Source organism: Corapipo altera, unplaced genomic scaffold (assembly GCF_003945725.1).
Source record: "Corapipo altera isolate COAL_440 unplaced genomic scaffold, ASM394572v1 255, whole genome shotgun sequence".
Lineage (NCBI taxonomy): Eukaryota > Metazoa > Chordata > Aves > Passeriformes > Pipridae > Corapipo > Corapipo altera.
This window is the reverse complement of record NW_020884929.1, coordinates 4,883,623-4,901,504: the sequence shown is the minus strand read 5'-3', so window position 1 is coordinate 4,901,504 and position 17,882 is coordinate 4,883,623. Positions and strand designations below refer to the sequence as shown.

At 45.5% G+C, this 17,882-nt stretch overlaps 1 protein-coding gene across 5 annotated transcripts in view; it reads right to left on the bottom strand.

Annotated features, from left to right (window-relative positions):
• Nucleotides 1-17,882, bottom strand: part of JADE1 (jade family PHD finger 1) — a 78,645-nt gene that overhangs the window by 32,540 nt on the left and 28,223 nt on the right. For 2 of the 5 annotated variants that reach the window (XM_027659022.1, XM_027659018.1), the window contains exon 2: nt 8,839-8,916. In XM_027659022.1, coding sequence (XP_027514823.1) covers nt 8,839-8,890 — 52 coding nt within the window. In that variant the 5' untranslated portion in view covers nt 8,891-8,916. Of the gene's footprint in view, nt 1-8,838; nt 8,917-10,897; nt 11,066-11,096; nt 11,127-13,496; nt 13,529-17,882 lie in introns of those variants that run through there. The other 3 variants (XM_027659020.1, XM_027659019.1, XM_027659021.1) reach the window with 3 other exon arrangements.

The window sequence follows — 17,882 nt, the reverse complement described above, 5'->3', positions numbered from 1 at the left end:
AACAGACCAAGTGACCTCAGTTGCTCCTCACAATGTTTCTCCTCCAGACCCTTCATCATCCTCATGGTCCTCCTTTGGAGGAGCTGTCTAACAGTTTAATATCTTTCTTACGTTGTGGTGCCCAAAACTGCACACCGGACTCAAGGTGAGGCCACCCCACTGCAGAGCGGAGCAGGACAATCACCTCCCTCCACTGGCTGGCAATGCCTGATGCCCCCCAGGACACGGTTGGCCCTCCTGGCTTGCCAGGGCACTGTTGACTAATATTCAGTTTGCCACAGACAAGGACACCCAGGTCTCCTTCCACAGCACTGCTTTCCGGCACCTTGTTCCCCAGTCTATACATAGAAACATACAAACATACAAACCTGGGGTTGCCCCACCCCAGGTGCAGAATCCAGCACTTCCCCTTGTTAAACTTCCAACAGTTGGTGATTGTCCTCTGACTTTTCGAGATCTCTCTGCAGGGCCTCTCTGTCCTTCAGGGAGTCCACAGCTTCTAATTTAGTGTCGTTGGCAAACATACTTAGTATTCCTTCAAGTCCTGTGTCCCAGTGATCAATGAAGATGCTGAAGAGAACTGGGCCTAAGATAGAGCCCCACAGATCCCACATCAGTCACCAGCCCAATGTTACCCCATTCACTGCAACCCTCTGTGCCCAGCCCATGAGTCAATTGCTCACCCACTTTGTAACGTGGTTATCCAGCTGTATGCTGGACATTTTGTCCAGAAGGATGCTGTGAGAGACAGTATCAGAAGCTCTGCTGAAGTCCAAAAAGATTACATCTGCTGGCTTTCCTAGATCAAGCAGGTGGATTACCCAGAAATCAGGTTCGACAAGAAGGACTTACCCCTCATGAAGCCATGCTGGCTGTGACCAATGACTGCGTTGTCCTCCAGGTGTTTTTCAATACCTCCCAGAATAATCTTTTCCATGATTTTACCTGGTACTGAAGAGAGACTGATAGGCCTGTTGTTTCTGGAGTCCTTCTTCTCGCCCTCCTTGAAAATCAGGACAATGTTTGCCAGCTTCCAGTCAACTGGGACCTCTCTGGATTCCCAAGACTACTCAAAAATCATTGAGAGAGGTTTGGCGATGACATTAGCAGCTCTTTGAGGATTCTGCGATGGATTGTATCACACCCCATAGATTTGTAGGGATCCAGCTGGAGCAGTAGATTCTGCACAGTTTCAGGGTCAACTGGGAGTTGATCATTCTCACAGTCATGGCCCTCCAGCTCAGGGCACTAAGACCCCCTTGGTCCATCATCCGTGTTGAAGACAGAGGCAAAGAAAGTGTTAAACACCTCTGCCTTGTCTCTGTCTCTGTCTGGGAGGTGACCATCCTCATCCTGTAACAGGCCTATGATATTTCTACACTGCCTATTGCTATTAATATATTTGAAAAAACTCTTATTGTCCCCCACATTTTGACAGCTGCAACTCCAGTTGAGCTTTGACCACACGAATTTTCTTCGTACAGTGGTAAGCAGAACCTCTGTATTCTCCATGTCACTTGACCTTGCTTCCACTGGGCATACGCTTTCCTTTTTTGCCTTCTATCCAAGAGAAGACTCCTGTTCGGCCACGTCAGCCTTCTGCCTCGCCTGACTGACATCTGACATTTGAGAATTGCTGTTCTGGTGCCCTTAGGATGTGATGCCAAAAAGTGACCAGCACTGATGGACCCCAACACCTGCAAAAACATTCTCCCAGAGCACTTTACCTATTAGTTACCTGAGCAGTTTAAAGTCTGCTCTCCTCATGTCCAGAGCTGAAGTTTTACTGGCACTTTTCCTCCTGTCAACATTTTTTCCTGTCAAATGACGGTGATGATTATGTGAAGTCCCTTCCTCAGATGTGATACCCTATCAGTCCAGATAAGCCTTTCAAATCTCTCTTGCAGAGTGCTCAAACAACTTCACCAAAAGCCACCAGTGAGATTAACCTTCAGGTAAGATTTGTCATCACTCTAAATGCCTTTTTCAAAAGTGCAGTAGAGACTGCTAAACTTGCTGCTTTGCCCAAATTCTTAGCACTGTAATTGCATTAAATTTTGTTATTTAATCACCATCCCTCACCTACCAGCCAGTTTAACTGAAAAGCAAAAAATGTTCTTCATTCTTTTTCATAAAACACTGCACAGTATTTCAGTATGTAATCACTGCATTTCAGGCCAGCAGCAGCTGCAATTCCACAGTAAATGACACACACCCCTAAGGTTACATACTCAGTAACCTTTGTGAAAGCACTCTGGCGTCCATCTCAAACACTACAGGAATCCACCGGGATTCAAAGCCCTTTCTAAATCTAAGATCCCCATCGTTCAGTCAGAGCAATGGATATTGGCAAAATTCGTTTAACTTTAAAATAACATTTGTTTAGCAATGACTGAATAAGGGTCTGCCTAAATTACAGAGCTCTATTTCATAATCCGTAAGTATTAAAACTTTCATTTCTCAGAACTCTGAACCTCTGTACATCTTACAAGTATTTTTCATCTGCAAGTGTCTTCAGTTCTTCTCTCAGACACTCTTCATGTAGGAGTATGATAAATTGGTAACCTCTCCAAGAAAAAATGAAGAAGCATCGTGGAAGCAAGTAAAGTGTGAAGAAAATCATGCTCTGAATTCCTTGCTCATGGAAAACGGCAAATAAACTTTCTTTGACATCGAGTACCCAGATTTCACCCTATCTCGCTACAGGACAACTGTCCATGAGCTTCAGACATTTCTCAAACACAATCTGTCCACATGTTCAACCAATTTGTGCAAAAAAGAACAGTTTGAAGCTATAAATGAGAACTAATCAACTGCACGACTTGATCTCACCAGGAAACAAAGCATATGGAATATTCAGCACAAACCACCTTTGCAGATTTACAGACCAACCAGGCAAAAAAGTCAGGTCAAATACCGATTAGGAAAGCTTACATGGCTTCAGTATTTAATTGAAGTGACACCTGGAACCATAAAGAGAAGGTTTAGCAACAGAGGAGCAAGCTGAAATGCAGTGTAACAAAAATTGCTTAAAAACTATCAAAACCCTATCCAGCCACCAGAAAACAGAGGCATAATTGCCTTGAGATGAATCAATTACTAATTTCTTTAATACAGGCTTTGAAGAAGTTACCATGTACATCACAAGGCTCTTATGATGGGCCTGGCTAATATTAATGTCTATTATAATTGCTGTACTACAGTATCTGCAAAGGGACAGAAACTAAAAAGCTGCAAGGTGACAGAAAAAGGAAAGCTTCCAGGAGCCAACACTCTTAAACAGTTCACCAGGCCCCTCTCAATATCATTCCTTTGTATTAAGCCAAAAGTTCAAGATCTAGAGTGCTGCCTGCATCACATTTTTCATTCAATTATATTTCATGGATAAAATGTTCAAAACTGACCTCTAATTTCAGAAAATAAAATCCCTGAGAAAACACCCAGATATCCAGGGACTAAGTGCAGAACTGTTGGGCACAACTGGCACTGACACCTCTTGCCCAGAACTTCAAATATGCTATTTTGGTCTCATGTTGAAATGAGGATTTGGAATTTCGATTTTAAGGGGACACAGCCTAACAATTTTCAGTAGTTAGGCTGAAGGACATAAAATAAATACTTTTGGGAGCTTAAAGCCTGCACTTAGCTTTTGGGAAAGAATTGAGTCTGAGGGCAAAGAAGTGATGAGAAAAGTAAGGGTGCTGACTTTAAGCTGCAAAGCTTTAAAATACTGCAAATAACACATAACCACCAACAATCAAATAACTTACATAAGTCAGCAAATACATGTATATACTCTAGGACTGCAGTCATGTTGTTAAGCTTTCTTCTCTTCTGTATTTCACCCCTAAATGAAAACCACTCTCTCTTCTTTCATCTCACAAAATGAGAGCACCTTTTTTTTCTTCTGAAGAACTATTATATTTTCAGTATAATGTATTTCTAGTGCCTGCGGTATGAGCTTTGTTTTTCTATCACCTTGTGACTATCAAGGAAACTGTCATAGGTTTACTTGTTCTAAAAATCCAAGCAGGAATTTTTCCTTCCTCTGTCTTGCTGTAAAAGAAAGATGTTAAATGAGGGAGGGGGAAGGGGTAACTGACCCATACAAAAGAACTAACTGGCAGACCTGCATTCCAAGCTGACGGCCTTTCCTAAAACTGCAGGGAGGGGTGATGTGTTTTTTTCTTCTCTCCTCCGAAAAGGGATACTTCACTTTTGCCTTAACTTAGGCAAAGTGTGTGTGTTGAAAAGATTCCAGGGCCATTTTGGCTCTCTGCCTGGTCATCCAGCTGTTTTCTGGCCTCAGCTTGCCTGCACCCTGCTCTGCCCTCGGCCCAGACTGGCTCAGACTTCTTCAGAAAGGTTTGGCCCACCTGCAGAGGAACTTTCTGGGGAGGGAGTCGCCCTTTTCCCTCCTCCGCTTCCGTGTTTTGGCAGTGGTTTGTGCCCATGCATGAAGAGGGGAAATCCTGGCCACAGCCAGCTGCAGACAGCTGATCCAACAGCGCCCCCTGCCGACCAACATCGAGCAACTGCAGGCTCTGCACGTCCAGTGATCCAACAGCGCCCCCTGCTGGCCGTGGGTAGAATTGCGCCAAAGGACAGGAAGTATCAAACTGTTTCCTTTTTGAAGGAGACTTTTGGGTACAGGATTATTGCATAGTTGCGTTTGTGTTCTTTTGTTTTCCTTCCAATACACATATATCCTTTAATAAAGGGCTGTTATTTTTTTTCTTTCTCCATACTTCCTCAATTGGAGCCTCTTAATTTCAGATTTACAACTGCTGAGAGAGAGGAGTTTGGTCTGCCTCATAACTCATCCTCCTTAGCAAAACACTTCCGTCTCATTCAACTGAGACAGAAACTGATTCAGTTCAGTGACCCTATGGAAAAAAACTTTTTTTTAAAGATAAATTCTATTATTAGTAGCATCATTATTATTGTATTACAAATATTCAGGTTCCTGAGTTTACCAGAATAAATAATAGATTTTTTTCATACCAAAGTATTTTCCTGGTGGCACTACTCTACATGCTGGAGTTCACTCCATAAAAGTGCCATGATTTCAGTTACTCCAACCACATTTATCCAGTGACACACATGATGAATCTGAGATGTCTGATCAGTCTAGTAAGGCACAGTATGAAAACTCAGCTTCAGAACTGCAGAAAAACAACAGCTGGAGGCCCAATCCTCACCTTGAGAGATAAGGGAGAGCAGTGCTGAGCCCTAAACTCAAAGACTATTGAGTTCAGAATGATGGGAATGCAAAAAGCCCACTGGAGGGTCAAGAGGTACCACTGACTGAAGGGAAGCAGATGTTTGGCAATAGGATCCCAAGTGTTGATTAAAATTTCAACTTTTCAATTAAAAGACATCTGTCTGAAGCTCCCAGAACAGTCAATTTAATTGTTTTCTGTCTCTGGAAACTCCAAGAAGGAAAAATAGCTAGTGAACTTAAAGCCTTCAATAGTGAGTGCAGAAACTCATAGAATTTTTCTTTTTTTTTTTTTCTTTTTTTTAGGGAAAAAAACTTGCTTACCCTTCTAACATTACTGCAAGTACAGTGGATTGGAGATACTACTGGCAGAGTAAGAATAGAAAAATGAACAGTAAGAGTAATCAGTAATTCTACTAAAGGCAAGAAAAGAACCTGTGAAGGTGAATCTGTAAGAGGAGACCCTTGACATTCAAACATAGTTGCAAGGAACAACTAGTATCTTCCATAACAGGAAAAGTGGAGAGAAAGGGTCTGAATGTCAGTCGTCCTTCTCAGGGAAGCGTGAATGACAAAAAGCCCTGGAGGTGCTGACCCCACATTCAAAGTTATCTGGGCTTCTGATTAATAACCCTTAATCTGGTTGAACGCGTATAAAGTGATAGAACAAATATGCAGGAACCTGTATCTGAATTTGCCAACTAACTTCAAAAGAGGAAAAAAAACATAATCAAGAAAAAAAAGCTTAATGAAAGGGACGTGGTATATATTTCAAATAATACTTGAAAATATTTTAAATTTCACTGCCTTTGCCATGCCATTTATTCAACAAAGTTATTTGTAATAAGTAGGCTTTAAAATAGAGACACCCTAGCAGGATACAGGGTTTGCTTTTCTTTTCCGAACTCATTTTCTTAGATCTTGATCTATGGAACAGATTTTGTGGAGAACATATTTCCAAAGTCAACAACTCTATTCTGAATAGTTATATATCAAATGACATTACAAACAAGTGCTATAATCGCAACAGGTCAGTCAATTGTATCTATTTCAGGACTTCAATTACAAAATTAGCTGCTTCAGATTTTATTTGGTAAAGCCTGTAACACAAGGTACATGAAGGGATCAAAGAATGAAAAAAACGCAGCTAAGGGAGTGGAAATAAAGACTATTATCAATATGAAACACTTTATAAAGCTACTAGGGAATAAAAAAAGGGTGAAGCAAAATTCTAATGGAAGACATCATGTTTGCTGCTACTTGCCTATTTTACAAGTAAAAACACACCTTTGTTTTTGGGAAGTATGCATCGCCTTTGAGGAAATGCACCAACTTCAATTTTTATAACCCCGAGTAAACTTCTAACCAAGAAAAACAGGTCTATTTTGTTTGAGTTTTTCTTATTCCAAAATTCCCTGACTGCAGGTGGTTCTCCAAAAACAAGCCAAATCCCTCACCTCTAATAGATGTTAATCCTCATTTGGACTAATTCCTAATCAGCTTGCTAGTTCTTACCTTCTCTAATAATTTACTGCTTCATTTCAGCAATAGTTTGCCTAAGATTGTTTTAAGAGGAAGATCTGGCCATACCTGAGCAGACTCCCATGCAGCAAAGACACCCCTAGAAATGCATGTGGGTGAAGCATTCATTCATGTACAGAGCCATAGCACAGCACAGGGCTAAGTTCTCAGAGCAAAGCTTTCAAAAGCACCTGGAAAACCACCTCGACCATTTTCTGTTACATTTCAGACTGAAGTTTTACAAAAGACTTCAGATTTGAAGATGTGCACCCAGACAGATCATATTAAAACGAGGAAAATCTCTGACAACAGGCTAAGCTGCACTATTGTCAAGTACAATCTTATTTGGGCAAATAAAACACCTTAGCACATTTCCCAAACTGCCATTTTGTCTCCCCCTCCTCCTTTTTTCTGCTTAAATGAAAGATTATCAATCACTGGAATCCAAACACAAGAGAAAGATATACCCCTGTATTGGGTTTCTGTGGCCAGGTTTTGGTAGTGAGGGGGCTACAAGGGTGGCTTCTGTGAGAAGCTGCTGGAAGCCTCCCCCATGTCCAGTAGAGCCAGGGACGGGCTTCCTGCCGCTGGCCAAGGCTGAGTCAATCCAGAATGACAGTAACGCTTCTGAGGTAAGATATTTAAGGAGAAAAAAAGTTGTTGTGCAGATGAAAACTGCAGCCAGAGAAGAGTGGAGTGAGAACATGTGAACAGCTCTGCAGACACCAAGGTCAGTGGAGAAGGAGGGGGAGGAGATGCTCCAGGTGCAGAAGCTGAGGTTCGCCTGCAGCCCATGGTGAAGGCCATGGTGAGGCAGCTGTGCCCCTGCAGCCCATGGAGGATCTCAGGAGTGCAGAGATCCACCTGCAGCCTGTGGAGGAGACCCACACCAGAGCAGGTGGGTATCTGAAGCAGGCTGTGACTCTGTGGGAGGTCCATGCTGGAGCGGGCTCCTAGCAGGAACCTGCTGACCCATGGAGAGAAGCTCGTGCTGGAGCAGGTTTTCCTGGTAGGACTTATGACCCTGTGGGGGACCCACGTTGGAGCAGGCTGTGCCTGAAGTACTGCACCCCGTGGAGTACTTTGCAGCAGTTTGTGCAAAACTGTTGCCTGTGGGATAGACTCATGCCAAAGAGGTTCGTGAAGGACCCCACAGGGAGCAGGGAAAGGACTCCTCTCCCTAAGCAGCGGGAGAAACATCAACTGACCGCAACCCTAGTTCCCTGTCTCCCTGTCCCACTACGGGGAGGAGGTAGAACTCAGAAGAAGGGAGGGGTGGGGAAAGGCGTTTTTGAGATTTATTTTACTTCTCACTCTCCTGCTCTGATCCTGTTAGTAATATATTTAATTAATATTCCTACTTTGAGTCTGTTTTGCCCATGATGGTGATTCATAAGTGATCTCTCCCAGTCCTTATTTCAACTCATGAACCCTTCGTTATGTCTTGTCCCCTCTGTCCAGTTGCAGAGGGGAGCCGAGAGTGAGTTTAGTAGATACCTGGCATCCAGCCAGGGTCAACCCACTACAACCACACAGAGCTCAGTCTTATTTATATCAGTACAGAAACAGTTAAAAAACATAAATACATTCTGTATCCAAATTACTGATTTCCTGAATTCAAATTCTTGAAAGTTGTTCCTCAAAGATAATCTTCAAATGAAGTAAGGAACACTTTCATGTTCCATCAGTCTTTCCTGCTTAAGCTTGAAGCACTATACGTTTCCACTGTATAAGAGAGTATGAGAACACTGAAGCAAATTTAAAATCCTTATGCAAAATTCTATGTACAATGTCAGCAGACGTCTCCATGCTTGTTTTGTCCTTGTAATGATAAATTATGCTACTTGCAAAGACCTTTAAAGATGACCGCTGACTTTTCCTCTTATCAACTAAAACTATATAGTTAATTCAATGGGAGGATCCTGAATCTACTGTCCATCTGTGCTCAGAATAACTGAGTTCAAAACTAGATCCTTACCATACACATTTCTACCAGTTCAACAAACATGTAAAATGCCTCTGGCACATAAAACACTGCATTAAAACATGTTTTCAAACTCATAGCCTCCTGCACTCTACAACAAAGGAGCACTTACTGCCATCGTCATCAGAGTCCTCACTGCTGCTGGGAAGCCGATGTCGTTTCATGATCTCCTTGGAAAACAGCAGGGAGCCTATGAAGCAATGAGACAGCACTTAACCCAAGGTAATAACACACCATCATCAAGTTGTGCTTCTGATGGAATGTGAGGATTTACACAAAGGAAAACAAACAACTTTAAGCAGCAGCTGAAATATGAACAGTGAATCTCTCAAGGATGCTTAATTAGGTAGTCATCATATGAGCAGGTGAACAACACTGGAGAGTATCAGTGACAACCCCACCAATCCTTTCACCCCACAACAAAAGCTTATTTTGTCCTGAGAGGTCTTACAGTCACTGAATATCTACAGTTAATGTGGTAAACTTCCTCTGCCCATTCTGACATTAGATTTGCAACACAATAACACTTTTACTGCTTGTGTAAATATTTACTTTGGCTAATATGTTTTTAGAACCATTTTATGCCTGTTTAAAATGCCAGATTTACAATATCTGAGATTAAAGCCATCCACTTATACATAAAAAATTAAACAGCAGCAGTAGCAAGCCCAGTTTTCCCAGATTAACTAAACATGCATCATCTATGCCCTGGAAAGCACCACCCTCCTAAGGCGCACGCACATTTCTAGCTTCATTCCTAACACTAACTGATCTTTATGAATAAGATTGATTATTCAGAAGTTCTTCCAAACCATCAGATTTCTACCCATATTGAGTTCAACTGCACACGAGCCAGTGATGTACAGGGGAAAAACTCCCAATCTTTTTAACTGCTATTCTCAGGGTGCTGGTACTTTCATGTGTATTCTCTCTGGAAGCAAACCAAATCCAGAAAAATCAAGGAAGCTGTAAATAGCTAGTCAATATTGTACAAAGCTATTAAAAAGTACAAGTTGAAGAACAGAAAAAACACGACAAGACAAGTGCAGAAAGGCATATCCACCATAAGTTAAACTGACAAGGACTCTACATGCACATCAAAACCCCTAAGTCTTTGCTTACCATGTATCAATCAAGATATCAACAAGATTTGGGCATTCTGCTACACCTCTGGGGTACAGATTTAGAGATCAGATGCCAAAATATTTTTTTGCTTCTAGGTAGGTGTAGAAAATCTAACCTTATTTTCACATGCATTTGGATTTCCTCAGAACCTCTCAACAAAACTCTTTTCACTGACCCTTCAGTATAAGAATTAAACTGCTTCAACTTTGTTCACTGACAATATGGCTCATTGCAGGAAACTCAATAATACTTTTATGAGACTATTTTACACACTCTTATAAGACTAATCCCCAAAATGAGGAAACCCAAAAAGCCTAACCAAAGCCTGACACTATTTCCAAAAGAGCACAAAAATATCTGCTCTTCTTAATATAAAAAGAAATTAGCATTTTTGAGGGAATTCATTTTAGCAAATCACAAGCAGCTGAACCTGAGATTCTATTTTACACTTCCAGTGAATTTGATATAGTTCTAAGAGCCCAAGCATTGCAGGATTGCCTCCTTTTTCATATTATACCTGCAAACAAAGTTAGGGGGAAGTCTCCCTCCCACAGAGTGGCTTTTCAGAGTGGGATTTAATACCTCTGTCTTTGAAACATGTAACAGTTTGAGCCAGAGGGAAAATCCTGACACTAAAACGTACAATCCTTGCTGTTTCAGAATATCCCACTGGGTGTGAGAAACCTGTAGAAACAGAATCATAACAAGCATATTTTGGCCTAACTTTTATGAAGCTTTTAGGTTTGCAAGTGTGGGCAGCTTTTGACTTATTTAAAAGACAGGGCCTGCTTAAAAAGGAAATTATTCCAAGTGATGACTAAATCTTCCTCTAAAAATGTGGCTAGCATAAAAGCATCTTCAGCCTTTTACGTTAAAATGTCCACTAAAACGTGTTGCTAAATGCTACCGTAATTTCTCATACTCCCTCACAGCTACCCAAGGAGAGACAATCTATTTTTAACGCCTGCGTACGGCCACTCAGACCAGGTCACACATGGCCGCTTTTATTGGACGACTGACAGGTCTCAGGATCCCCTGGATCTTACCTGTGGGTGAATCTAATAAACTTTCTCAAAATAAAGCAGCCAGCTGAAGAGCAGGAAAGACAGGGAGAAGTTGGCCGGCAGCAGGCACTGCTCACAGGTGCGCGGAGCCGCGCCAGTGGCTGCGGGCTCGCGGCCGCCTCTCCAGGGGGTGGGAAACGAGGTTTCGGGAGTCAATTCAAAAACGGCGCCTCATGCTCACCCCGCTCGCCGGCCCTGGCCCGGCCGGGTGCCCCTCAGGGCGGCTCTCCTCCTCCTCCTCCCGCAGCGATGCCATCTCAAGCTGCCACCCCGGCGCGCGGTGATTGTCCGCACTGCGCCCGCCGAAGGTTCGCGGTAGCACCGCTGGGGCACGGCCGGCGCCCAGGAGAGGAGACGGAGCCGCCTCCTGGCCCGGGTGCCGCCAGGCTACACCTCCCCCGCGGGGGTGTTACCCTCCTGGCCAGCGGCCCGGCCTCGGCTTCCATACGAAACGGCCCGGCTCGCCTCTTCCTTCTCCTCCTCCCTCCCGGTTCCCGTTCCCGCTCCTCCCTGACTTCGGCCGCACCAATCCGCTCGGCCCCGGCTGCAAATCAAACTTAGTGCCCCCGGCTCCGCTGCCCCTCCCTAAAACCCTGTCACTGACGACAAAGGCCACGGCATCTTCCCCGCCCGCCCCCGTCGCTACGCTGCGATGGAGAGGGGAACACAACGCGGATCGAGCGGCAGCTCGAAGGAGACTTGAGCTCATTTTCTGTGTCTGTCTCTCCTCCCACTCCCAGACAGTTCTGGAAACTGTGTTATCACCTCTTGTGACAGGAAACCAACCAACAAGCGGTGCAAACAAACACCCTTTGCCTCCACCCTCCCCAAAATCATCAGCATCCCACCGCCTATCAGGAACGAACGGGCGGGCGCGAACTGCAAGGGAGAAGCAAAACAAAACAAAACAGAAAAACAAAACCCCCAAACAAACAAACAAAAAATCCCAAAATTCTATTCTAAGCAGGCGACTACCCGAGCCCAGGGACGGGCAGGATGGCAGCAGCAGCAGGGCGGCTTTGTCTAATTGAAGCAAGTGGAATGGTGGCTGGACCCGCACTCACCTCCCCGGGGAGGCCGGGCCGGCCCGTTACACCGAGATGCCGCAGCCCGGACCCGTCCCGCTTGCCAGGCACCGAGGAAGAGCCAAATCGCGGAGCTGCCCTGACCGCCGCCCACGCAACTTCGGGCGCGCGGCGCCGCTCCCCGCGCTCCTTCTGTGATATTACGTTCGCGCCCCGACACTGCCGGCAGCGTTTCCGCTCCCGCGCCTACAAGCTCCACCCGGGCCACGCGGATTAGCCCCGGCGTTCTGTCCCAGGCACGGCCCGAGCGGCAGGAGGGGGCCGGTCCCCTCCGCGCCCTGCCGAAGTTAGCACCGCGCCCCCCCGCCCCGCTCCCGATTTACCTCCCGGACCCGGGGCGGGAGTCGGGCGCTGCCGGGCCACCGTGCACCTGCCGGCTGCTGCCCCGATGCCGGCCGCCCCGCGCCCCGGCGAGCCCGGGCAGCGCCGCACGCCTTTTCCCTGGCTTTTCCCACTCTCAAACACGTGCACTTAGGGCCTCGGGCAAGTTGTTCTCCAACTGGAGACACCACGCGCCCGCCGCGGGGGGATCGGGGAACGTCTGAGAGTCCGGCGGTCCGCACCTCCAGCAGAGGCCCATCCTGTCCATCGAGTAGGCGGCTAAACCGGCTGCGGCTCTCTCGCTCCGAAAGGCAACTTCTGTCTAATTTCACCGATGAGCAGTTTTTATGCTTTCCAAGCATATTTTCTTCTATAAGTCAAAGCCAAGTGCGGCGGGGGGGGGGGGGGGGGGGGCGGGGAAGATCGGTGTAAATTACAAAGCTGCTTCTGCAGACAAACACCTCCTCCCCCATGTACGCGCTCCCCGCCCGCGGCGAAAGGCGACGGGTGGGGTGGACATGTGGGTGACACAGTGACAGACAGTGGCCATGGCTTCCCCCGCCCCCTTCCTACTCATCAGTATCCGAGCAGGACCTGAGCTCTGCCACTGCCATCTGGATACCAAGTTGCTCCAACGCTTCCTACTTTCCGCGGCGGATGATGCCCGGCGCTGCCCCCCGGCGCTGCCCCTCCGCGGCACAGCCTGCAGCGATGCCCGGGGCGCGGGGCTGGCGGCGCAGAACGGCAGGGCATGGAACAGCAATGCACGGCATAGCATGGCAGGCACGGCACGCCCGCAGATCACTTGGCCGCTGCACCTGGGGAGCTGCGCTGTCCTCACTTTGCCCGCAGTGGAACAAAAAGGCGGCCGCCGTTGCCCGGCACTGGCCCGCCGCGCCGAGCGGCAGCGCAGCCTTCCCTCCCGCCTTCGCTCGCCCCAGCCCCGCACAAGTTGCTTGTGGGATAGCTGAGCCACAACTCGGCCGCCTCCCCTCGCCCTGTACCGAATCGCACGGCTTTTGGCGCCATGTTAATGACGTACTATCTTATTTCCACTAGGCAGCGACCTTCGGCACGAAACTGCTCTCCTGCCGCCTCCGGAGCGACAAAAAACACCCATCAAATATGGCTGTGCTGGCGGCTTCCCCGGCTGGCGCGGCGGAGGGCTCGGTTACCTGCTGGCGGCGGCGCGGCGGCGAGGGCGGGCGGTGCGGCCGGGCTCCCCCTGCGCGGAGGGCTCGGGGCCGCCGCATGAGTTTGGCGCGGCGTCGGGGAGCGGGCACGGAGAGCGGCTCCCTCGGCCACACGCACACACACGCACACAAAATACACGCACAGAGTCCCTCTGACTGACGTTTGTACTTGTTATGGAGGAAGGACTCCGTGAATCAAACTCGTTTCTGGGTCACTGCTGCCACAGGGGGGAGCTGCTTTAATCCCATGCCAAAACTGGAAGGCGAGGGAAGGGGGGGAAATAATAATAATAATGCAGCGCCGGGGTGGGGAGGCGGCGGCGGCCCCGGGGGAGCCGCCGTTAACTCTTGGCGGTCCCGAGCGCACAGCTCCCGCCGCTCGTCGCTCCCCGAGCTCGGGGGTGCGCGGCCGCCCGACTCCGGCCGCCTCCTCGCTTGTATTCGAGCAGGCTCGGAAATGCAGCTGGGATGCAACGTTGCGCGACTGGCAGCTGGGAAATGATACGTGTCTGCACCCGGATCCCGCCCGCGGCACTGCTGTTCTTACCCTGCAACGGTTAACTCTTCTCTCCAAAACATTTAAACGGATTTCAAAAGCAGGAGTTTTAGTGCTGCACTGGCTCCCTATGTAGAACACATCAGTCACTATTTGTCAGGCAGAGAAACTGGGACATGTAAGAGTTAAACGCTGTGGCCACATACATAGCGGCTAATTGTCGGGGCAAGAATAAAACCGCACGCTCTCTGTTCTCAGCCCCCAGCGTTGGCTCCTCAACTTTGATACTTTTCAAAGACTAGAAAGAGCCAACACATACTGTGGTTCAGTTCACATCTTTCTAGCAGGAAAGCAAATTAAATTGGCACCAAATTACATAGTGCATTTGCCATTATCAAAAAAAGCATGCTTGAATGTAGATTTCTTTATTTTTCCACATAAATCACTTTACCTCATGCCATGCACCTGTGCTCCCTGCGTGAAGAACTCCCATTTGAGCAGAATTCCTGAGCAAATACAGTCTGAGATAATAAACACCACAGAGAAGATTCCACATAAGCTCAGACACAGAATTAAGGCAATCTGTGCAAAGAAATTCCCATAGTATGCAAATATAAATTAATGCAGCCTCCACAGCAATATTGGTCTGCCAAAGAATCATACCTTAGAGGAATTGGGTCGTTACTCATCCATGCAAACCGAGCCATTTATCCTGCTGTCTCACCCACCCACCTACCTACCCAATAATGAAACATTGCTGTACATCCTAAAAAGTTTACTACAAAAACATCCTCCCTCTGGAGATGTTTTTTCACTGTGAAAATCAGACAGTTGGGATTTGCTTCACAAAACAGTCTGAAGCACCTTCAGATATTAGAGCCTAAGGCTTTGATTCCCTTGTTTTTCACTACATGAAAACAGGAAAATGCATACTTTCTCTACACTCTCTTGCACTTGCCTTCGCATCCACACCTGTAAAGATACCTGTTGGCATAGCAGCCTAATTAGAAGCAGTTCCACTGATGCCATTCATATTCGTAAGATCAGGGCCTTTCTTGGTACAGCCATCACCTGTGATCATCCATGTGATACACCACATCACATTACCTGATAATAATCCACTTATTACCAGAGTTACATTCATACACCTTACCCCTGAGCTTCCAGGGGCATTATTGTTCAATACTGACTGGAGACTTAGTTGTTCTGTATTATCTAAACAACATGTGCCCACTGCTGTGCTACAATATAAATCCCAGAACAGGATAGGTCAGAGTTTTTCCCCCTAGTGATCTGCAGACCCCTCAGGACCTCATGGACTACTTCTCATAAATTCATAAAAAGTGATTAAGATTAGCAAAGCTACTGTCAGTTGTTATTTATTATACATAGGTATATCCAGTACCTCTACTGGATTAAAATTATTATTTTCTTTTAAATAGTTTTAAATAATGTTATTCATTGTAAAAGACTGAAGAATTGTAAGAAATGCTATTTGTCCTGCTTCTCCGAATTCTTTCCAAGAAGTTCAGAACAAGCTTCTGAGAACAGCTTAAATGTGCTTTAATTTCTTAGGAGGAATAATAGAAACTTTTCTGTCTCAAGCTCTTTGGATTTGAGGCAATATTTTTGTTTTTCTGTAATTAGCTTTTCTTTGCATATACAGCCAAGTTTAAGCTACACCTTGTGTTTGAGGAAACATTTCTCTTGGAAGCCATGCAAAGCCATACATTTAAAAACATAATATGAATGTTTTCAGAACGGCAGACTGTGGTTTTAGAAACTAGAGACTATCTAAATTACTGTAAAAAACTCCCAAAATGGGAGTCTTCCATGCTGTACAAGTAGCTAGCCCAGTCTTTACTGGAAGGTAACACAACTGGAACAAAGATGTTATTTTGTCTCTGAGTACAGTATCTCACGGAGACTCTTCTGGAATAATGCACTATGTTTTAAAAGGAAATATTAAAAAATTGAAGTGCTAGTAGCTGGAATTATAATTTTGGAAGTCAATGGAAAACAAAATGGAAAGGTTACATCCTGCACTACTTCAACATCACATGTATGAAGTTGTATACTAATATAGCTATGGTCAAACAGGAGAGAACATAATAGAGCATACTGGAGTAAGCTACTGGCACCATTAATATGAAACAGTGCTACTAAAAATGGATTTACCTATAATCTACATAAAGCAATGTGTTGTTCACTGCAGAATCAGCTTTAGCAGCTCATGACACTATTACGACTTTAGCCTGAAAATGCCAGCAGCAAGCACCAGGATGGACTGTGTGAGTGATCCTCACCTGCTTTTCTACAAACTCTGTGCCCAGGTTAACCTGCCAGAGCAGGCAGGCTGCCAACAGAGAAATAGAGCTGGATGGTAAAAGCAAGCCACTCAGGGCAAAGAAAGAAATTTTAATTCTGCATTAAACATCTGACCACAGCCTAACTTTAAAGATTAGAAACCAAAGCAGTGGGACACAACTTCACAGTCTTCTGCTATCTGCACTGGCTAAAAGTAGAAGTTTTGGCATCAGCCTTCATCTCTAATAGGTATTTACCCTCTTAGCAAAGCAGGCACTTTTGTTAGAATAAATAATGTCATTAGGCTCTGTGCCTCACTCACTTATCTTTATATCAGTATTAGCACTCGTTCCAGGAACACTCAGAGAATATGTATCAGGCTTAGAGTTAGGCTTTGTGCTAACACACAACACTTCTTGTGCCTTCTACAAGTTGCTTCATCAGATATAGTCACTCATATATTAAATTTTATTTTTTTTTTTAGGTTTTTTTATTAGTTTTTTAGTGTCTCCCTCTTGAATGTTATTTTTTAGCAGATGCACAAAGCCAAGAAAAGAATATGTGGCTTTTTAGCACTTTATCCAGCTTTTTGTGGAAATCTGTTGTTGATAAAATATTACTTCTTTCTTTCTTTCTTTCTTCTTCCTTTTTTTTTTTCATATTTGATAATACTCCTTTCACAGTTGGAATCTTTTCCACTAATTCTTGCGGTCTCCGCACATGAAGATGTAGCTTACAAAGCTGAGTTTCTCCCCACTGTTAAATTTAGCCCAAGTATCTCTTAAAACTGTTCTTTTGCTCTTTTGGCTCCAGCTTTTTCTCATTTTTTATTTTGAAGATCAGAAAATTGCAGAGAAGAACAGTAAAGATCCAAACCAGCACTGTCAACACTAGCTTGTACTTAATCTTCAAGAGTAAGAATTTCCAGAGAGCTTTCACGTTTCCTCTGAGAGATGTTTTGTAGAGCAGAGTGATAAGACAGATGCACAGTTGGGCCGAATCCTATTGAGGTCCATTTTGTCTCTAGCTGGTCTACTCACACAAGCAAGGGGAAAAAAAAAGATTTTGACTCATGCATATGTAAATCTATACCACTTACAAGTTACATAAGTGCATTATTTTTAACTCCTGCAGAAATAAAACTTGCTCACATGGCTTATTGTGGTGGTTTCACCCTAGGCCTTCCTGGAGACCAACTTGTAACCAGGAAGGAACTAGAAAAGTGATCACAGAAGTATTCCATGCTATTCCTTTACATAACTGGAGGTATAAATAAAGCCAGTGGGAGGGATCGCGCCCTCTTCCTCTCCGGCGAGGTTCGAGAACGGTGGGTCCCTGTTTCGGTCGAGCTTATCTGGAGCCGAGGCCTACAGTGACTGCCGCTATCCGCTTCGCGTGAGAGGAGAGCCTTGGGCCGCGCCAAGTCATTCTGCCTGTTCGAAGGGAAGTGGTGAGATTTCTGCTAGTTTGCCTTCGACTGGCTGTTTGACTTGCTCGGTCCTTGCCCCTTTTTGTCTTTCTCCCTTTCCCTTCCCCTTCCCCCCCCCCCCCCCCCCCCCCCCCCC